The 24,010-nt window shown below is 36.9% G+C and overlaps 1 protein-coding gene across 5 annotated transcripts in view; it reads left to right on the top strand.

Moving 5' to 3' along the window:
• Positions 1-24,010, top strand: part of LOC135210364 (CD109 antigen-like) — a 1,440,954-nt gene that overhangs the window by 1,156,147 nt on the left and 260,797 nt on the right. For 4 of the 5 annotated variants that reach the window (XM_064243260.1, XM_064243262.1, XM_064243261.1 and 1 more), the window contains exon 9: positions 16,207-16,263. The exons of the other annotated variant lie outside the window; for it this stretch is intronic. In XM_064243260.1, the coding sequence (XP_064099330.1) occupies positions 16,207-16,263 (57 nt within the window). The remainder of the gene's footprint in view (positions 1-16,206; positions 16,264-24,010) is intronic. 5 annotated transcript variants of the gene reach the window in all.

The following is a 24,010-nucleotide window of genomic DNA, read 5'->3' on the forward strand; positions in this document are numbered from 1 at the left end:
AAGTTTCATGTAAAGAGATACCGCGAGAAAACTAAAACACCTTTTAGTGAAATCCTTTCGAGGTAATTGACTTGTTAATTAGGTGCGGTCAGTTTTTCCCTTTCCTGATGATCACGGCCGGAGCTTGAGCAAGCTTCATAATGAGCATCTTGTGAAGCTTTCGGCTTCGTCGATACGAATTTAACAGTGAAGCTCTCGGTTTTAAGTGGGAAGGGAAGTCTTACCCATCATTATTATCAAGGAGAACGTGGCAGAAGTTTTTTTTTCGGAAACATGGAAAGCCTCGGTTAGGTTTTGATAAATTCTTCCCCTTTTCGTCGTTATACTAATCCAGATAATGGATTTTGATCGTCAAGCAAACATTTGCTTTCTATCGAAAACTGAGACACAAAAACAGAAATAGAAAACTGAGACACAAAAACAGAAATCGAAAACTGAGACACAAAAACAGAAATCGAAAACTGAGACACAAAAACAGAAATCGAAAACTGAGGCACAAAAACAGAAATCGAAAACTGAGACACAAAAACAGAAAGTGAATCACCGGAGGTCTTCGGGAAGTCTGCTGGTTATTATACATCTAATAAAGATGGGACCCTGTCGCTCCGGGTTGGCATAAAGGAAACCCATAATTAAACTTTCTATCAGTAACTTCTTAAAGTGAGTCAGCCATCCTTGGTCTGGAGAGATTTCTTTGACGATGTAATGAAGAAGGATACGTTTTTGATGAGGGAGTAAGAAAATTGAGGTTGATCCATACTTTTTTAGTTGAAATAATAAGCTAGATTTAAGAATATATCTTCTTAAAGTTAAGTGGATATGACCTTTTTTTCTTCCTTATAGGAGATACAGGCTCAAATATGTAAACATACTGTTAAAAGACTATAAATGTAGATGTTCTTTTTATGTGTATTGATTGGAATGGAAAGGAAGGTACAAAGAATTTGTATTACTTCATGTCCACCCATTCTGAATTATTTAGTATAACAGTTAAAAATCCCACAGAAAAAGATTTTATTCTGAAAACCTACAGTTGCGAGAAAAATGTGAATTACAGGATGTGATACTGAGTATCAACGAATATCCTGAGTGCCTGTGATATATTAGCCCTTAGGGATTTATAAAATACGGAGAAGAGTATTCTCGTTAATTGAACACCAGGCAGCATGCATAGATGACGATGATTCTAATAGAGTTTGAAACGAGATATTTGGCTTGAAATCCTTTTTTTTTTACCAAGGCTTTATTGCGATGAGATAGCTCTTTTCAGCGCCGTTATGCTATGTTGTACAAAAGAATCAGTTTACTCGCTGCTGTTAGAAGCTTTGCGTCTTTTTGTTGAATAACTCCTTCCTCGAGTTATAATGAAAGCGTAATATACTATATATATATATATATAGATATATATATATAATATATATATATAATGATATATATATAATATTAATATACATCTATATATATATATATATCTATATATATATAATATATATATATATATATATATATAATCTATATATATATATATATATATATATATATATATATATTATATATATTATATATATATATATATGTATATATATATATAATCCTGTCTAACATAAATTTTTTTAGAATGAATTTGTGTGAATTTTTATCATAATTATGTATGTATGTATGTATGTGTGTGTGTCTGTCACATACACTTGGAAACGCATTGAGCAAATTTCAGCCAAACTCAATATACATATGGTTATCATCTGGAAAAGATTACTGTCGGGGTAAGATATTACTAGCACCAAAGGGGGTGGGTGTGGGGGAAGGGTATGACATGTAAAAATGACTGAAAACGAGAAGAATAGTGACTTCTGGTTCACCTCAAATCCAAGTTTAGCCCTGAAAGAAAGAGGGGGTGAGAAATGGTGAGAAGGGGTGACATGTAAAAATAACTGAAAACGACAGATACTAGTGTCTAATCCATAGTTTTCGAGGTCGCTGAGATTAATAGTGACACTCCTGATGCCCTTAAACTCAAAGTTCAGCCCCGATAGGAAGGAGAGTGAGAAGGGGTTGGAAGGGGGTGACATGTAAAAATAACTGAAAACAACAAATATTAGTCTTAAATCCATAGTTTTGGAGGTCGCTGAGATGAATAGTGACACTGATGCCCTTTAAGTACAAGTTCAACCTATAGGAAGGGGAAGTGAGAATGCATGGGAAGGGGATGACATGTAGAAAATAACCAAAAAAGACAGATATTAGTGTCTAATCTATAGTTTTCGGTGTCGCTTAAATGAATAGGGACACTCCTAATGCCCAAGTTCAGCCCCAATAGTAAAGTGGGGTGAGAAGGGTTGGGAATATGGTGATTCGTAAAAATAAATTAAAAATGCAGATTTTAGTGTCAGTCCATAGTTTTTGATGTCCCTGAGATAAATAGTGACACTCCCAATGCCCTGTAAGTCCAAGGTAAGCCCTGGTGGCATGTAAAAATTCAAGTCCAAATTCAGCCCTGATAGGAAAGGGTGGCTGAGAAGAGGATGGGAAAGGGGTGACATGTAAGAATAACCAAAAACAACAGATAGTGTCTAATCCATAGTTTTAGGTCACTGAGATGAATAGCAACACTCTTGATGCCCTTCAGGTTCAAGTTCAGCCTGATAGGGAGAGGGGGTTGAAAAGGGGTGGGAATCAGTGACATGTAAAAATAATAAAAAAATGACAGTGTTTGAGGTTGAAGAGATGAATAGTGACATTCACGATGCCCTTTAAGTTCATGTTCAGTCACAATACAAAGAGGCAGGGTGGGGGCAAGAATGGGTGGGAAGGTTGTTAAATGTAAAAATAACCAAAATCAGCAGATATTAGTCTCATCCATAGTTTTCAAGGTTGCTGAGATAAATGGTGACACTCCCGATGCCTTGAAGTCCAAGTTCAGCCCTGACAGGAAGTTGGGTGAGAAGGGGTGAAATAATAAAATGTCAAAACTAACAGAGAGTGTCTAATCCATAGTTTTTGAGGTTGCTGAGATTAATGATGACACTCCCAATACTCTTCAAGTTTAAGTTTAGCCCCAATAAATTGGTAATTTCAATAAGTAGAGATCTATCTTGATAATTTCTATAAGTAGTAGAGGTCCACTTTCTATAGTAACTGGAGTTGAGAGCAACTTCCCCATCCGTTTATGCACAGTAGGTGCTGGCTAACCCCAATGTGCTACATATAGTTATTTCCTTTTTTTATTCGTTCAGATACGAATTTCCTCATTAATTCGTTCGTTTGTTCTTCATTTTAACCTTAGGAATCCGCTATGGCGACTGCTTCGTGACGTATTTCGTTATTAAGTCGGTTTAAATGAAGTCTGGAATTGATTATAGGGCAGGTTGGCAACACCACTTACACCACAGTCATCAACTTCAACTCCACCACCACGCACAGCAACAATTTCACCCTAAAGCAACCACCTCCACCAAATTCTCTCTCTCTCTCTCTCTCCTAAGGCACCACTCAAACAATGTGAAGAGAAATCTGTTTATGAGGTTTGTAACTATTGCAAGCAAATTCATGCTTGCAATCTCCTGGCCTGGGCATACTTAGACCTGAAGCCTGAAGAATTTTTATGCCTTCCTTCACCAAAGCAGTGAATTATAACCCGTTAGTCAGTTGAATGTGGTGGGTTGTAGTCAATATGAAGATGGTACAAGGCTAGTAGCTTGGAAACCGGATAGTTTATATTTCTTGGAAGCACCCCCTTTATGCAAAAATAGGCATAATTTATATATATATATATATATATATATATATATATATATATATATATATCACAGAGGCACACGCACACACACACACACACACATATATATATATATATATATGTATATATATATTTACATATATAAATTAGAATTATTTTACCTTTGGATTAGTTTCCTTTCAAATGGAATTATTTATTTACTCTACATTACTGTGTGAAATAAGGTAACTGCTATCGTGTACCAACCCTAAAGGACATGGGTTTGAATCCCAGTCAGGGTAGATGCACCAATCATAAAGAATTCACTTTGGTTACATTATTCTTAACAATTATTACCAACCTACACACACATATATATAATATATATATATATTATATATATATATATATATATATATATATATATATATACATATATATATATATATGCAGAAAGCCAGGTACTATGTCGTACCTCTAAGTAAATGGGGATACAATCCACAATGAAGTAAATTCCTCTTGTAGTTTAAAATATATATTACTTGTATAGGATTAAAGCTTTCGACCATCAACTGTGGTCTTGTTCACTAAAGTGTGATATGTCACCTCAAGGAACTGACAAGAAAGAGCACAAGCATTTGAAAAAAACAACGGTTAGGAAACATAAGCTAGTTCAAATTATGAATGATCAGGCGGTTGAGCCCTCGTTCTTTCCAGAATTCGTCTTGATCTTCGTGGGGGAATGTTTCTATTGTCAACTGCATGTTCTATGGTGGTTGGGTGGTTAGTTGGAGAAATGACCTGAGTGGAGTAAACAGGAGAGGAAGCAGCATCGTTATTGGCACATATATTTCTAAAGTTTGAAATTTTCCCTTTCCTACATATCTCCTCACAAATAGCTGTATTTTTCTGTAATGCCAGTATTTCTGCAAAGGTCTCGTTTAATGAAATTAACGCCCCTTCTACTACTCGTCTCAAAGTCCGGTCGTTACATGCAAAAACAAAATATATATATATATATATATATATATATATATATATATATATATATATATATATATATATATATATACTTTTAGGGCATAGTTTTTCTCTAATACAATTTTCGTTAAAAGCAATTGCTTTAGTGGCATCAATCAAGTTTCTTGCAGGTATCTTCATACCGACGAAGTTTTTCCGATTCTCGTTCGTCAATTTCTGGTGAAATATACGCAGACTTCCTTCTTCCATTTATTGAATTTTGTCCACGGCACAGCTGTTTCGCCTTATGGCATTATCAAGCGACTACTGACTTACAATCTGACCTTTCGGCCTATTTATCTCATCGTGTGGGAGGTATGACCTCGAGGTATGGGTACTGGTTAGTCTAGGGATTAACAGCTTAAGGGCGTTGTTTTAGTTACAAAGAATATAAGGACATATGTACTGCGACAATAAGAGTGAAAGTTTAAACAGGTGGTTAAATAAATATTCAAAATACAATGCCATGTGCTAGAGTTTCCTTAAATGTATGTTTAAAATTTAATATGTTACATGTTGGTTTTAGATAAAAAATTACAAAATTACATACAGGAATGAAAATGAATATAGAAATCTAAATACGGGAGTACAAATATGTATATATTTTTGTAGCATGCATAAAGGTACAAGAGATAATTTCTGTTTATACATAAATGTGTATTATTTAAATTTGAGTGTGTGTGTGTGTGTGTGTGTGTATGTCCAAAATGGTCTACGTTGGTTAACGGTTGCTGGTTCGTGTTGGGCGGGGTGGGGTCTCAGCGACCTGAGTAAGGATGTTACTTGACTTTCGCTGACGCTGGGTCTTCTCATGCCTTCCAAGCGTCAGCGAAAGTCAAGTAACATCCTTACTCAGGTCGCTGAGACCCCGCCCAACACGAACCAGCAACCGTTAACCAACGTAGACCATTTTGGACATACACACACACTCAAATTTAAATAATACACATTTATGTATAAACAGAAATTATCTCTTGTACCTTTATGCATGCTACAAAATATATACATATATTTGTACTCCCGTATTTAGATTTCTATATTCATTTTCATTCCTGTATGTAATTTTGTAATTTTTATCTAAAACCAACATGTAACATATTAAATTTTAAACATACATTTAAGGAAACTCTAGCACATGGCATTGTATTTTGAATATTTATTTAACCACTGTTTAAACTTTCACTCTTATTGTCGCAGTACATATGTCCTTATATTCTTTGTAACTAAAACAACGCCCTTAAGCTGTTAATCCCTAGACTAACCAGTACCCATACCTCGAGGTCATACCTCCCACACGATGAGATAAATAGGCCGAAAGGTCAGATTGTAAGTCAGTAGTCGCTTGATAATGCCATAAGGCGAAACAGCTGTCGTGACAAAATTCAATAAATGGAAGAAGGAAGTCTGCGTATATTTCCAGAAATTGACGACGAGAATCGGAAAAAACTTCGTCGGTATGAAGATACCTGCAAGAAACTTATTGATGCCACTAAAGCAATTGCTTTTAACGAAAATTGTATTAGAGAAAAACTATGCCCTAAAAGTATTGGAAGAAGTGGCCGGGCATGGACACGATGGAGGGAGGTAGAGAAGATACTCCGACACCGTATAGAAGAATCCGCAGCAAGAATCCAGCAACTTGAAGTTGAGAAGAGAAAACGTTGGGAAGATTTCTGCATTAACAGCCCACGATGACCAACAAAAAGCACGTGACCTGCTTGAGTTAGAGAAGAGGAAATACAGACAGGTGGTGACAACGAGGCACAACAGAAGCTACTCATCCTCCATGGGGGCCACCCCCGTGAGTAAGTGAGGAACAACCCAAAAGTATGGCTTCGTCAACCTGGCTGGAATCGACCTTAGCCCCTATCAAAGGTCCCTCCTGAACCTGGGTCTGCAGTGCCACTATGCCAAGAACCACACACTGAAGCCAAGAGAATAGAAACGGAGTGGCCCTTATTAAAAGGGACCCTGGACTTTTACAACTCCGAGATGATGCGGTTAGCGAGAAACTAACACCTACCGTCATTGATGAACTTGTTGGAGAAGCAGGACGACAGAGAGGACATTTCCGAAGCCAATTAATCACCAAGGAGATGAGGGAAGCCGGCTAAAGAACTACGTAGCAACTCCCAGACATCATCATACGGAAAGGTGACAAATCATCAGTGTACGTAGTGATGAAGAAAAGTGATTATTTTGAAAAGATGGATAGGATCCTCCTGGACACTTCCAAATTCCAACGCTTGACAAAAGACCCCACCGAGGACCTCAGAAAGAAAGTGTCGAGGCTTGTGACTAGGGCCAACAATCAGCAAGACGTCGTAAAATTCCCTAAGGTAAAAGGAGACTATGGGCCCGGTTACTGCTACGGAACAGTGAAAACACACAAGGCAGGTAACCCCCTAAGGCCCATCATCTCTCAGATGACAATCCCCAACCTATAGGATAGCGAAAGTCCTGAATGATTTGCTGGTACCTTACATACCCGGTGCATATTCACTGAAATCAGCGGTGAGTTTATTGATCTCCTACAGGAAAAAGGACCAGAAGACGACATTGCCTCACTCGACGTTGAGAGTTTGTTTACGAACGTTCCCGTCGAAGAAACGATCGACATCATTCTTGATCGTGTATACAGGTCCGAGAAGAACCCGCTGCCCATTTCCGAAGATGTCCTCCGAGAGATGCTGAAAGCTAGCACTACAGAAGCCCCTTTCCTCTCTCATCAGGGGGAATTATTTCGACAAGTAGATGGAGTCGCCATGGGATCCCCACTAGGGGTCCTCTTTGCAAATATGTACATGGCCACCGTCGAAGAAAGGACCTTTAGAGAACATCTAAAACCTAGGATTTATGGGCGGTACATCGACGATATATTCGTCACAATAAAAGAGCCTGAAGATACCAAAAAACTAGCAGATGCTCTGAAAAGAAACTCAGTGCTCAACTTCACCACAGAGCACAGCCAGCAGAAGACTTTGCCATTTCTTGATGTCCTGGTAAAACAACAAGAAGGACAGTTTAAAGACGACGTTTATACGAAAGCAACGAACGCTGGCCGTTGCTTGAACGCACGCGGGGAGTGCCCGGACGCATATAAAAAGTCTGTCGTGAGTGCGTATGTCAACAGAACCTTCACACACAGCTCATCATGGAAAGATATACATACGAACTCGACCGAATTCGCCAACTGCTGACAAACAACGGGTATGCAGATCAAATTATCGAAGCAAGCAATAAAAAAGAAAATGGACGAATTTTACCAACCCAACACCATGGCGAAAAACGAGGAAAACTTGATTATTTACCATCGTGTACATTATGGGTCTGCATACAAGGAGGATTGCTGCACACTACGCGGGATAATAAACAGAGGCGTAACCCCAAAAGCCCCTTACCATAAAATAAGCCTCAGGATATATAGTAAGCCCAACCTTGTAGCAGCCTTAATAATGAAGAACAGCACCGCTCCGGGGGGACCGAAGGAGATGTGCACGAATGTAGTTTACAAATTTACTTGTCCAGAGGAGGTGTGTAAACCTCACAGCCAAAACTACATCGGGCACACTACAACGACCCTTCGGAGACGTCTGCTGGCTCATAGAAATCAAGGGGCCATCCATCAACATTACATAGATGTTCACGACAGGAAGCCATCTCTACAAGAGCTCATAGAAGGCACCCAGGTCGTACACAGAGAAGACAACTACGGTCGCCTCTTAATAACGGAAGCAGTGAGCATCGCTATTCAGAAGCCGACCTTGAACGTCCAACAAGAATCGGACCATATACTCCCCTCCAGCAGGAGAAGGAATACCCAAGCCAACAGGGACCACACAGCGCGCCCCAATCCACCGAGAACATCGCGCCCCTTGGAAGGCATGAGAAGACCCAGCGTCAGCGAAAGTCAAGTAACATCCTTACTCAGGTCGCTGAGACCCCGCCCAACACGAACCAGCAACCGTTAACCAACGTAGACCATTTTGGACATACACATTCACTCAAATTTAAATAATACACATTTATGTATAAACAGAAATTATCTCTTGTACCTTTATGCATGCTACAAAATATATACATATATTTGTACTCCCGTATTTAGATTTCTATATTCATTTTCATTCCTGTGTGTAATTTTGTAATTTTTATCTAAAACCAACATGTAACATATTAAATTTTAAACATACATTTAAGGAAACTCTAGCACATGGCATTGTATTTTGAATATTTATTTAACCACTGTTTAAACTTTCACTCTTATTGTCGCAGTACATATGTCCTTATATTCTTTGTAACTAAAACAACGCCCTTAAGCTGTTAATCCCTAGACTAACCAGTACCCATACCTCGAGGTCATACCTCCCACACGATGAGATAAATAGGCCGAAAGGTCAGATTGTAAGAATAGTTACGGGCTGCTCTGTGAGCAAGAGCCCGTGCTGACACAAGGTCAGCCAAATCAAAAACAACAACAAAGATTGTAAGTCAGTAGTCGCTTGATAATGCCATAAGGCGAAACAGCTGTCGTGACAAAATTCAATAAATGGAAGAAGGAAGTCTGCGTATATTTCACCAGAAATTGACGAACGAGAATCGGAAAAAACTTCGTCGGTATGAAGATACCTGCAAGAAACTTATTGATGCCACTAAAGCAATTGCTTTTAACGAAAATATATATATATATATTTACATTATTTAGATGAGTGTGTGAATATGTATATAATTTTTCGAAGTGTTCCAAATACCTGGTTATTACACTTATCAGTCATAGAGTTCAAAACTTACCTCACTTCAGCCACAGATACTTGAACTACCATAATAAAACAAACAAACTAATACGACTGAGTCATCTAATGACAACAGATTAAAAAATTAACAGCAATGTGAGGTATCGATAACATTTAAATGCACTAAAGTATATCAGAACAATTGTGAGGTATTAATATATATACTAAAGTTCATCAAAGGGCATCACTCCATCAAACAACTATATCTATCCATCTCTCTGTTTTATTTACATTGTTATTATTCTTACCACTTGCGGCCAATAAATGAAACACGAAGGCTGCTATATAAACTTTAAATTCAAACATTTATTTTTAATTGAAAATTAATAATCAATAAAAATTACTATTACTTGGAAACACAAATTTAATTAATTCTTCAATCAAGTTATGAAACAAGATTAAGTAGCCAACATGTTAATATGTGAAACAAAATTAATTAAGCAAAAGTTAAACCACTAAGAAATACTTAAGATGTAAAAGAAAAATAAGTCAATAATTTTAAAACTCATAAACATACAAAAACTCCCAAATTGAAAAATGCAAAATGAAATAAATTCACTGAAGTATCTTATTTAATTGACCAGTCTAATAAACACACATCAGTTTAAACAATACTTGCAAAATCCGATTCAGTTTGAGTAACGTGTTTAGATTTCCATATACCATGGTTATATTTGTAAGATTCAATTTCCTTTACACCTTTCACAAGACTACCCCTAACGCTGCAGCTGCTTTTCACTAAACACACTTTTCTGATAGGTGCCGTTACTGGATAAACCTTACTTACTAAGGGTATCAGATCTCATAAGCCAAGATTAATTTCGGATATGTGCCCTTACTGGATAAACTCTACTTACTATGCATATAAGATCTCATAAGCTAAGAGTAATTAATATCAATGACCACAATACAATATTTTATGTTACTTTAAAAATAACTAACTGTATCTGGGAGAGAGAGAAAGATAAAGAGGAGATATTACTACTAATGTAACACGCGCGGTTACAAGTCTCTCAGTGAAAATGAGTTCTGCATCCAGTCAGACGGAAACGGCTGCAAAATATTCCATCAAAATGGATGACGTCATTTTAAATGTAAAAATCGTTTTAGGACAAAGCTGACGTGATGGCGACGATGTAATCTTACAAAACGTGATGCAGTTGCCATGCTGTTATCTCTCTCTCTCTCTCTCTCTCTCTCTCTCTCTCTCTCTCTCTCTCGCAATATGTTCAAAACCCAAGTGGTCCTCAGGCAAAAGAAGCAATCGTTCATCTGAACATGAATTTTCATTACGTGACCCAAAGGCCTTAACCTTGCGGCTCGTATGTCTACGCGACTTATTCCCTTGAATTAAAACACAAGAGTTCGCCATGACATCTTGATGGCAACCCAGAACCACATGGTGGTAGAGTCACGAAATCTTCTCCCGCTATACGTTACATCAGTTAACCATTCTTATGAGATCTGACATTACGAAATTTCAACAGTTATTATTAATTAATGCAGGATATTCCTTGTACAGTATATCAACATTGCATACATCACTTCTTGTAAATATATAGTAAATTATATTATAATACTCTATATATAAGAATATGTACACTTTATTAGTGCGTTACAGTATGATTGAGAGCTCGAGAAGGTTATTTAACCCCGAGAGAAACCTGGTCATTTCAATAAAAAGGGCACGTCTAAGACACAGTGGCAGCAGCATAAGAAGAATTTTAGCATCAGTAGATTAAGTATGTGTTGGGGGATTTATTAAGCGGGTGAGTACCTTTGATTCAGAAGGGATGTGTGAGAAGTCTCCCTAGATGTGAGAACTTCACTCACTACAGGACGGGTAGCTCGCATGAATCAGAGACAGGTGTTCACTGCTCAGAATTACTTTCGTCCCTTAACGAGAAGGCTCTTTACTTGGAAGCAGACTCAGTCAGATCTACTGTATATTATGAAGCACTCCCAAGGCTTGCTCTTACCCATATTTGCTCCCAAAGGACTGACAGAATAAAGCGGGCCTAACCTATCTATTTCTTTCCTTTGATAGTCACTGTTCCTAAACCAAAGAACATCTAATTTCCCTCTTGCCGTAATAAGCCTTATAAGATAGAATCGGGGTTAATGCAGTTACAATACTCTATCGGATGTTCATCATATTAGAATACGTCTTTTGAATTACAATGCAAAATTAAAACGTGTTTAACTTCTCCTCTTATTCATTTTGATCTGGATTTATTATGCTAGCTTTGATCGTGGATGTATTTGAAAGCATCAAATACATTTAGGATCATCGTTTCATGTCGTTTGTATAAATTTATTACTTTGAAACATAAATTCACTTACTCTTAACAAATGTTATGTTTTTAGTTGCAATATCTCTCGGAATTTATTAAATTGTAGTCCTTTACAGGTTTTTTATTTATGCCTGTGGTCAAGTTCATACGATTACCATTTTATTGTCGTTGGAATTGCCTGTTTTTATTTTTATTGGAGTTTTTGTTCATGTTTCATATTTTCATATAGTTATTTGACAAATATTATAAAAAGTTTTGAAATAGCTTAGTTCTATTCAGACAGACATGCACAAACAGGGACAAACAATTTGTAATTTACTATTTCATAATATTATGAAAACCCTATTCAAATCTCAATACAAAGCATTTGATCCAAAATATATGAGTCTTGGTGCATTTAATCGTTTTCATCATAGTTTGATGTTACTGCATTTATGATAACCTTTGACTGACAGTCTTTGGGAAATAGGTGTTGTTAATGTCCTCACGTATTGCACAGGGTTAGATTATTCTCCACCTGTAACGTGTACCTTCAAATTCACTAACATTATATAAATAAATACTACATTTTGAAGGAGGTAAAGTTGAGGGTAGGAAGATACCTTCATTTAACAGAGCATTGTCAGTGATTCAAGCTGTGACACTAGAATCTCTCTCTCTCTCTCTCTCTCTCTCTCTCTCTCTCTCTCTCTCTCTCTCTCTCTCTCTCTCTCGTCTCTCTCTCTCTTCTCTCCTCTTTCTCGCGCTCTTCTCTCTCTCTCTCTCTCTCTCTCTCCTCATGTGACAGTATCAGTATCCATACCTTTGTTACGTATACTATGTAGGTTTTTTTACCATGTTATTCAAATGAGAAAAACTCTTGTCACTCCGAAGCCTAGGTCCAAATCAAGGAAGAAATTAAATTATTTTTATGCCCGACGAGATTCGATCTCGTGCCCGGGGTACAGAACGGGGCAACTATAACATGGCCCTTCCTTCGTGGCCAGGTAATTATCGTTAACTCGGCCGGGCATCGGAGTGACTTCATTTCTTTCTTGGTTTGGGACTCGGATTCAGAGTTACAAGTGTTCCAAAATGTGAAGAATTCAAGAAATAAAAAGTGAATTGTCGTTAAAAAGATGACATATATTTATCCCTTAATATGTGACCAATAGAATATTTTATATTTATAATTTTGTATATATATATATATATATATATATATATATATTAGATTATATATATATATATATACATACATGATTATTATAAATAATATATATATATATATATATATTATATATATATATATATATATAATTATAAATATAAAATTTTCTATTGGTCATTTATTAGCGGATAAGTATGTCATCTTATTTGCGATGACATATATTTATCCGTTATAAGTGACCAATAGAATATTTTATATTTATATATATATATATATATATATATATATATATATATATATATATATATATATATAGAGAGAGAGAGAGAGAGAGAGAGAGAGAGAGAGAGAGAGAGAGAGAGAGAGAGAGATAGTACGTGTGTGTGTGTACGTATGTATGTATTTGATGATGAAAATTGGTAATTATGCATACACACACTGACTGTTTATATGTTTTGTTGTCAGTGGGTAAGTATAAAGATATCTTGTTTAAGTAACGCATTCTAACTATACGTTTTTTACAGGCAACTGTATCATACGTTTAGTGATATGGCATGTTTACTACCCTTCAGGTTGCAAATACATCTTTTGTGAGCATTATTACATGAATTATAAAAAAAAAATTGTTGGTGATCATTTGATGGTAATATTCCCGTAGCACCTTTTTCGTGTAATGAACCTTCTTCACTCGTCGACATAAAATTAGACTAGCAGGCAGGATAAGTACATTTGACAGTGAATGTGTTCTGAGTCTTTATACAGAAGCTTAATGTGCCATATCTTTTTCTGATTCGTGATTTGTATTCATCCCTGTGAGTGCAATTATTATACTGTTTCTTCTGTTATTTTATGATATAAAAATCATCATAGGAGGTCTAGAGAAATATGCATATCTCTTTGTTTCATTCAGAGCTTAAAAGAATGTGCATCCATCTATGATGCTCTTGCGAGTTAATATATAATATTATCATTTGCAGGTAAATCATATTTATTGATATCGTAGATTCCATCTTTTTTCCAGTAATGTGCATTATCTGACATGTATGTCTTTGTTAGATTGCCCGCTGACAAGCTTATTTCTGAAATATAAAACTTTCCTTAGAGGTAATCATAGTTTTAATCGTTACTAGGGCCTATACATATTAGGAAATGATGATGTTCTGTTTCTATTGGAAGGAAACGAGAGAAATATCTATCTACGTTTATTCTAATTTATGACTGATTTGTTATTACTTCATCTACGTTGGCTAGTGTAAGTAATATCTAACTGAAATATAAGAACCCTTTTACGGAGAGAAAGAAAAAGACAATGTCATCCTAATTGGGCATTTATAACTTGAACTTTGTTGCACAGGTGATCCGATGTCATGCTGTTCATTCTGAATCTTATTGTTCACTGTAAAGCATATTTGTTGCAAAAGATGCTTTTTGTGTGCAGTGCCTCAAAATCTTTGTTTTTAGTTTACTTATCAAGCATCGTTTGTTTCTTGTGACTCTAAATTTACGCAAGAAATGGCATGAATATCTATCTGTGAATTGGCATTTTCATACTTTAACATTATTCTGCTAGTGAATGGAAAATTGTGATGTTGGTGTTGTTTTGTGACGTCGAAGTGCTCCCTAGACTTAAAATAGATGCAGACATTTTCTTGTGTTCATTTTTCTTGTAATGCTTGAATTTGACATAATTCTACAGTAATGGTTAAGCTTTTCCAGATTCAGGTCAGTTCTCCTACTGGATTAATGTCTATTCTTGTCATGTTACGCAACAATGCAGTTTTTACATTCATTTGGTATTGGAAATTGTCTGTGTGTGCGTTTTGCAGAAGAATAATGATAAGAATAATGTTAATCATGTAACATTGGATTTGTCATCACTCATCAAATGGTGGCAATTGATAATGTTCTTTGATATAATGGTTTTACAAACCACGAAATAGAGCAGCAAAACCTTGTTTTTAACTCATGGTATGAATCATTAGTTTCAAAAATCCCCATACCCCTTTTGCTTTCAGGAGTAAACAGACATAGTTATCACACGAAATGGTTTTGATAATAAATGGAAATATATTTCATACTTACTTTCATGGTATGCACCTTTATGATATTTGAGTTAGTTGGGGTAGGCAAAACGTTTCATTATTAGAATGTTGACAAGTATTCAGTAGTGTTAATTTTCTTTCATTTTGGTTTCTTTATGACATAATACTTTTTTGTCATGAGTTAGGAAATCCGTGAACCCCCTTAATGCTTGCAACATATTTTCTGTATTAATATGTCGTTTTACTCCCAAAATAACTTCTTCTAATATCCCATATTTATGAACATTTCTGTTTTTTATTTCTTTCTTTTGTAAAGTCTGCTTTCTTATTAATATGATAAATTTTTCTCTGTATTTTCCTTGCAGATGATTTTTATATTCTTCTTCTGAGGTTTCTTCTCTCTCTCTCTCTCTCTCTCTCTCTCTTACTCTTCCATTCTATTCTTCATCTTTCTCTCTCTCTCTCTCTCTCTCTCTCTCTCTCTCTCTCTCTCACTGCCCCAACCTTTTCCCGTTTTTAGCCAGCATGCTTTTACTTTGTTTTTTAATTGAATTGTTTCCTGTGTATTCCTTCTCTTTGTTTGTTTGTAGAGTAATTCTGTATACAGCGTGTCTGTGGTTGTTCACCCTTTTTGCGACATTTCTCTTTGGTTGCTTTTATCCCTAGTTTTCTTTCTTCTGCAAAGTCCTTGATATGGCTACTCACGTAGTAGTGCTCCTTCGTTTTTACTTTCGCTTGTAAACTGTTTATCTTCTGTAAAACGTATTTCATGGTAATAAAAACACTCCTGCATTCCTTATGTGTATCTCCTTCACTCCTGCCTTCCCTATGTGTATCTCTTTCTTGTTTTTTTTTCAGGTTTATGTTTGCTAATGCTTCTTTGCTTTTGCAGCTTGGCACTTCGTGTATTTATTTTCTGTTTTATGTCATTAGCTTTTGGCTGCTTATGCTCTCACCTAAGTAAATTACTTTCATTCACGTTTAGTTTGATTATCTTCTTCAAGTTTTTTTTCCTCTCTGCTTCAAATTGTTTTATTTCTGGCTTACTCCAGAATTGTTTTTTATTGGTGAAGTTTTTGTTATTTATCTCTCTATACACAGTAACCTTATTTCATTTATTACACCCCTTTCCCATTATTTAACCCCCGTATTATTTTGATCTTTTTATTATTGATCGTCCCGTATGGTATTTCAGAACAAGCGACCAAGAGTCATAGAGGAACTGTCAGTGTGTGCAAAAAAGGGGTACAGTGTAAGTTGGCAAAGATACGTTGGTCTTGTATTAATGATTTCCCCTTTTTTCCCCTCTGTCATCCAGCCCCTAAGACCTCGTTTCCCTCTTTTATGCGCTGGTTCTCAGAAGGAGCTTTGCCAGAGTGACTTAGCCAGAGTGCGCCAGGAATGGCAGATGTTTGCCTGGGAAGTTATCGACATTGGAACTCGGACATTCGAATTGGAACACTAGGAATTCCGCTTTTTATTTTAAATAGCGTCCGATTTTTTCCAATATTGACTTATTTCAGCCATAACCATCTTGTTTGTTTCGATTTGCTTTCGGAAAATGTAATACTTGTAATTATTCTGTGGGTGGATTATAATGAATATATTAGACGTTGTTGGACATGACTTGTTCAAAAGTTATGCACGAAAACTTTCATTTCTAAATACTAGGTAATAGCAGATCTGACTTGAGGCTAAATTCTTCTTCTAACTTTATAATTGTATTGAATCTGGCGTAGTTCGTTTAATCATTGTTATGAAAGTGTCACATGCATTCCTATTCATCTTGAGGTTAGTTATCTAAATTTTCAGTCTCCGAATAAACTCGTTCCAATTTCGTTAAATTTCCTCGCGAACAGTTCGTCATCTGTCATTTCCGAGCGGCATAAGTATCGTAGCATGGCAAGTTTCTGTACATTCTTTCTCTTTGGTTTTATCTCTATTTTGGTCTTAGGTTGTTTTTAGTACCTGTTTACTCTTCTGTTCTATTTCCTTACGAATGATTTTCCCTTCTTTCCATCCTATTGGCATTTTGGAGTTCTGGTCAATCTTTTATCTCTCCCTTTAATGATATTTACATAGACATTGGAAGGCCGTGCTCGAAAATGCGCATGCGCAGACGCCCTCTCTGCATGGTACCTGGAATCCATAATCTTGCACTGGTTAGACATATTTCATTTGCATTTATTCGTTACAGATGTAATCCTCCTTTTGAATTAATACATACATTTTCCTCTAATTTGTTTAATCATTCTGAATTTAACCCTTCTCTCGTATGTGCTATTGGAATAAATGGATGGCAAATTGAACTTTTGATTGAACTACCTACACCTACAGGAAATCCTTTTAGGATTTTCAAATTCGCCATCGAATAACATTTCATTCAATACTTTTGCTTCCATGAGCAATAACATTTCTAGGACAGTTGTTATTCACTTGCAGTTCAAAGATATACTAATATTCGAATGCAACGCGAACAGCCTCGATGTACCTCTCAAATTTGTCTTCGCTTTTGTTTGGAAAATGGATATTTCAAATAAATGCTCAAATGTCCTACATGCCACGTGTCTCAGGACATTAATCAACCACTTTCGTATTGTGTGGAGATGAAGCTATTCATTATTTCATCAGAGTTCTGCCTTTAAACACATTTCATTCAAAACATGGCATTTAGGACTAAACCCAGCTACTAATCACGCTCTATTGAGCGTTCCAGTCTTAGAGCACATTGATTGTGAGCCGGATGCTTAGTCAAGGTCCCTGCACAAGTCTTGAACCCTATATCAAGCTCGACATTCGTTTGTAATGAAGGGGTCTGGTTCCCAGTAATCAAGAAGCATAGCATAAAGGTTATTGTGCCCAAGAGAGAGCTTGATTAGTAGCAGTGAGTTGGCCATGAGTCGAAACTAAAAAGAATTTCTACCGCATGCTGGGTTTACCCAAGGGTTTATGGTATATCTTAGGTATCATTAAACAACTGCGTTACACGAATATAATTGACACATTTTGTTTCGCGTCTATTATGGGTTCCAGGTGAAACGAGAGGTTCAGTGCTCCACTGGTCATGCTTTAGGCCTAGAGAACGTCCATAGATGCGTAGCCTAGAAGTTACTTGTTATGTGTTCATTAGATATACGGTGCTAGTGCTTCTCTTAGGTAAATAGGTGGCGTATGGTTTGGCTGTGGTACGCGCTAGGAAATGCAAAATAGCTATGTTTGTGGTTAGAGGAAATGTATATTCTGTTACATGGTATTACTAGCATTGATTAATCGTTCTATTACAGGTACTTTCACAAGAAAAGGAAAATTGCATTTATATTGCATTTCAATTATTTCTGTGAAAAAAATACTGTATGGTTGCTTTTTGGTTAATGAGAAGATTGCAGCATTACATTCAAATGGTAGTGTGGATTTCAATACGACACAAATGCAAGTCTCAAGGAATAAACAATATTGTAGATTTATTGTTTCTTAGATTCTTTCATTATTTGCTATTATCATTTCATTGTTTTCAGGTCATTAATCGTTTTGTTTTCCAGCAGCATATATGATATAAATAAGGAATTGGTATTCCTTAAGGACTTCATTTTCATGAAATCTGGATGTATGTTATTTGAACTCTTTTATATATATATATATATATATATAGATATATATATATATATATATATATATAAATGAACTGGGAAATTGTATATGTGCCTCGAAAAAAAAAATGTATTGATTCTGATTTTTCCTCACAAAAATAACTATATGGAGGAGTCTGTATCAATTTGGTCTTACTGAGATATATTTCCCTATTTTATTTTCTGTGGTAAGGCTGCACAGGTTGGAGAAATAGATTATATACGTTTTTTTTATGCAATGGAATTCAGCTGTGAATTATACATTTTCCTTCTCTCTCTCTCTCTCTCTCTCTCTCTCTCTCTCTCTCTCTCTCTCTCTCTCTCTGAAAAGGTACATTCTTACAAGGTCTTCCACTATTAACTTTGCCTCCCCATCCCACGTCATTCGATAAGAATTTCAGAATAAAGATTCTTGTTATCCTTTGGGTATTTAATTCAGAATCCTACAGTGAGAAAGTGTACAAGGATGTTGGAAAGTAAGAGATCTGGTAGGTTATGGAATAGGATTGATTTGATTTCATTCGAGAGTTAAAAGCTTCCATGTGCTCGGCATCCTATGGATTTGTCACTTTGATCCTGGCGAAGGAGTTGGGCAACCTCTTTTGATGAGTAGAATAATCTGTTTAAATCCGTATCTGCCCGAATGTTGATGCCGTTTTTACAGAGTTGGTTTCCATGCATCACATGCTCATTCCGGTATGTAATATCTCTCTCTCTCTCTCTCTCTCTCCTCTCTCTCTCTCTCTCTCTCTCTCTTTATGCGTATTAGTAAAATCTCTGGAAGAGATCAATACCAATGTGTTCTAGGTGAGACATATTACACTCAAAAGTTTGGATTCCTATTCTGGTGCAGAGGCTACCTTCTGAAAACACTTATTTGCGCATGAGCCTCATCTTGCCTTGTAGAACCTGCTGTTCCCTTTCTGGGTAACCTATTATCCAGAGATCTTAAGGAACTATGTCAATAACCTTCGTTGTTATGACGACGGCCTACAGAATGCAATCAATCAGCCAAATCTTCAGGTGAGATGGCGCTTATTGTCAACAGTAATTCTTTTTTGCTATCCTACAAAGTCATTTATTTTTCCCTCTATCACAAATTCTGTTCCAGAACTTTTATAATGTAAACAGCTGCTATTTCCAAGGTGCCAGAACATTCACGTGGATTCACTCATCCACAGGTACTATGAGGAAGGAACTCATTTGAGATGGCCTGCTCTCTCCCTGGGCGTCCTCCCGTTGATTCTCTGGAGTTAAACCGTACAATCCAGCCTCATTGAATACGGTTGGAACTTTTTCATTATTGTTTTCCAAACATGGTTCAGAACCTTCGGAAAATACAGTTGATGTCACAGTTAGTTCTCTAAAGTCATTTAGTTTATAGAAAATGAACCACGTTATTTTCAAAAGCAACAAACGCGAATTGTACCCCAGCTCTCCTTACACAATTTCTAGATCTGTCATCAAATAACAACACCCGTCAACAACTCCTGTCTATGCTGAAACTCTGTACATTTACCTCAGGTAGTCTTCCTTAACACTTAATATAATCTGCTGCCAAAGTGTCCCCTTCATCTCCTTACCTTCAAATCTCCTCCTTGCCGCCATTCCAGGGTGTCTTCCATACATTCTCGGGGCCATAACCCTCGTCCCGAGCATTCCTTTCGGGCCCTCACCTCTCCCCTAAGGTGTTACCGAGTTGTCCTATAAGGGGACATTTTATTGCTCTCTGGAAACTCGTGAAACTTCATCTTTGATGTGGTCTCCCTAGACGTTCATTCTCAGAATATCTGACAGCGCTGTGCGTGTGCGTGTGTGCATATGTGTACGTGTTCGTGTTCCTGATATACATTGCAGGAAAAACTGCGTGTACGGCAATTTTTCTCATTCATTTACTGTTTCTCTTCTTTCTAGTATAGCATTGAGGTAAACTCCAACCTGTGTTAATAGACTTTTCTTAACGTGTTTTACGAAGATTTATAGGCTTTGCTGTTGAGTGACATAACGTCGTGCCAAAGGCATCTCATAATTTCAGTATCATTAGGGGATTATTATTGAGCAAATGTTTATTCTTATTTGCTCTCGGTATAAAATCACCCTGGTTTAATCTGGAGTGACCTCGTTTTCCCTCGTTCAGTAATTTCCAATGGTTGAAGTGCTCTATGCATTACTTTTCTACAATTCATTAAGCGAAGCCTCATTCGACTTTGCGATTGTTTTAGTGTGTTTACACACACGCACATACACAGCTAATAACAAAATCACGTGCTTACTTTTCAGATATCTTAGTAATATAATTTTATAGTATTAGGTGTTAATGAAAATCAAAGATAAAATGCAAATTAAGGGAGGACATTCATGCGTTTTCAGTAGAAAAAGAGAGCATGTTAAAAAAGATAACTGAAATTTCGATGATTGAATCAAATCCCAGAGGGCCACCTTTCAGATATCATATCTCTCTAAGAAAATAAATGTCATGAGGAATGTTGAATACACTCGCCAGCTGCTCAGTAGCTTCAGAGTTCGGAGTCATTAGAATATTTTCAGGATGAAGACGGGTAGCGGAAGGGCTCTATATCTAGAATACTGGCGGTGAATCCAGTTTATTGATGCCATTTCAGGCCCTATTACCTGCGCTAACGAAGTTTGGAGCAGGATATGCTTCTGTAGGAAATAAAAGGACAACTACTTGCGATCTGTGTATATTTTGCCCAGCAAAAACTCGGGCCATTTCTTTGTCTCAGCGGTATTGAACATCTTATGATGTTGCCTTAAATAAGATCAACACACCTGAACTCAGTCATGATTTTTATCAAAGGACTACTTCGTTCAAGACTTCATTCAAGACAACCAATAATTGTGAAGTTGGTACTTAACTCAAGAAGGACAACCAATTTCATGGTGAAGTTGGTACTTTATTTAAGAAGGAAACCCTATTTCAATGTGGAGTTGGTACTCTATTTAAGTAGGAAAACCCATTTCAATCTGAATTTAGTACTTTATTTAAGAAGGAAACCTCAATTGAATGTGCAGTTGGTACTTTAATCAAGATGGACATCTCATTTCATTGATAAGTTGATGGTTAATGATTCAGACATCAGCAAAAGGGAAATGGGTTTTTTGAGGAAGCACAAGGGTAATTTTTCAGCTAAAAGCATTTGTAGGTTTCGGAGGAATACGAAGGTGAACATGTGACCAAGAGTAGTCCTTTGGCGTTCAGCAGAGCACGATAGTGACTTATTGGTGAGTCATGAGAACACAGCAACGAATGAAAGTCTCAGAGCACTGTTCAGGTGTTTCAGAGCAACATAAGTTCCTCGTTGGACGAGTGGTTTTCGCGCTCTGATACCAATCCGGTAGTCCGAAGTTAGATTCTCGGCTATGGAATCAGAGGAATTGATTTCTGGTGATATAAATTCTTATAATATATAATGTGGTTCGGATCCCACAGTAATTTCTGGTGATATAAATTCATATAATATATAATGTGGTTCATATAATATATAATGTGGTTCAGATCCCACAGTAAGCTGTAGGCCCCGTTGCTAGGTGACTGATTGGTTCCTAGCCACGTAAAAATATCAAATCCTTCGGGCCAGCCCTAGGAGAGCTGTTAATCAGCTCATTGGTCTGGTAAAACTAAAATATACTCTACTTAACTTTCAGGGCAACATAGTTACGGCTACTATTCAAGCAATGGCAAGTCCTTTCAGGTTTTCAGAAAGCCGGAGGGTGGACATTTGTCCATAAGTTCTTCTCTGGTATTTAAGTACAGTACAAGAGTGACTGATTGGCCAAGGGTACTTCTCTGGTGAATTATGCAAGCGCAGTGATGCCTATCAGTTTCTAGTTGTTCAAGAGAATACACAAAAAACTGATTTTCTTCTAACTCTCCCCTGGGTTTCATGGGTACCACATTGATGACCGATTAGCCAGAATTTGCACAAGGGCAACGCATAGTTGCTCTAGTAATTTGCGAAGTTTAGGCTAAAGAACAAAATGACTCTACCTTCATGAATTGTTATTTAGTAAAAGGATAAAGGACTTCCTCTTGAGGAAAAAATTTTTCAGCTGTCTACCTTTAACAAGGGGGAAGAGAATTGCAACTCAGTCCCAAATGAAGTTTTCGTGGTTCCAGTCTTTAAACATCCCGTTGTATCTTGCTACCCGAGGAGATAATTAATCATAAAGGAATAGATATCCAATAGCAACCATTGGCAACCATAAACCTTGACTAGGATTACGTACGAAAGGTCTCAGTGTCATGGCTGTTGATTTAGAAGCCCGACAGGAACAAATTGATCCTACTAAAACAAACAAGCTGCACGGCTTGTTACCGCTCAGTCAAACAAGCTCAGACGAACAAGTTGCATGGCCTCCCTGAGTGTTACCGCTCAGTCAAACAAGCTCAGACATGGCCTCTCTGAGTGTTACCGCTCAGTCAAATAAGCTCAGACGAACAAGTTGCTAGGACTCCCTGAGTGTTACCGCTCAGTTAAATAAGCTCAGACGAACAAGTTGCATGGACTCCCTGAGTGTTACCGCTCAGTCAAATAAGCTCAGACAAAGAAGTTGCGTGGCCTCCATGAGTGTTACCGCTCAGTCAAATAAGCTCAGACAAAGAAGTTGCATGGCCTCCATGAGTGTTACCGCTCAGTCAAATAAGCTCAGACAAAGAAGTTGCATGGCCTCCATGAGTGTTACCGCTCAGTCAAATAAGCTCAGACAAACAAGTTGCATGGCCTCCATGAGTGTTACCGCTCAGTCAAATAAGCTCAGACAAACAAGTTGCATGGACTCCATGAAGATTCTCGCTCAGACAAACAAGTTGGAGTCCATGGACTCCATGAGTGTTACCACTCAGTCAAATAAGCTCAGTCAAACAAGTTGGAGTCCAATGGACTCAGTGAATATTACCACTCGAGCTAGTTGTTTATCTTCTCTTTTATTGATACTGTGAACATCGTACAAAATGCTGATAATGCTATGAAGACAGAACCAGTGAATGCCTGCCATGGTAACTTAATTCCGTTATACATTAATCAATGCACAGGGTTTCCGATCATGAAAATAGGTCATACTAACTGATGAAAGCAATGAATTCACAGTTATTAAAATATATGATTAAAAGTAGGTTTCTAGTTTGCTATTCGTCTACACTGACAAAAGGATTTAAGCAAGCTCTTTATGTATATAAAACTCCAAATCTATTTGTTAGACCGTCATAAGGCTTGCCGGATGAATTTGTTTTTAACTGAAAGATAAAAATTGGAACAAGGCAGAGTTTGTAAGGGGTGAAGGTTATCAGGGCAGATACCCAAGAGAGAGGATAGATCGTGAAGAACACAAGGTCTTACAGCTGTGGTTGTAGGT

The sequence above is a fragment of the Macrobrachium nipponense genome, chromosome 39 (assembly GCF_015104395.2).
Source record: "Macrobrachium nipponense isolate FS-2020 chromosome 39, ASM1510439v2, whole genome shotgun sequence".
Taxonomy (NCBI): domain Eukaryota; kingdom Metazoa; phylum Arthropoda; class Malacostraca; order Decapoda; family Palaemonidae; genus Macrobrachium; species Macrobrachium nipponense.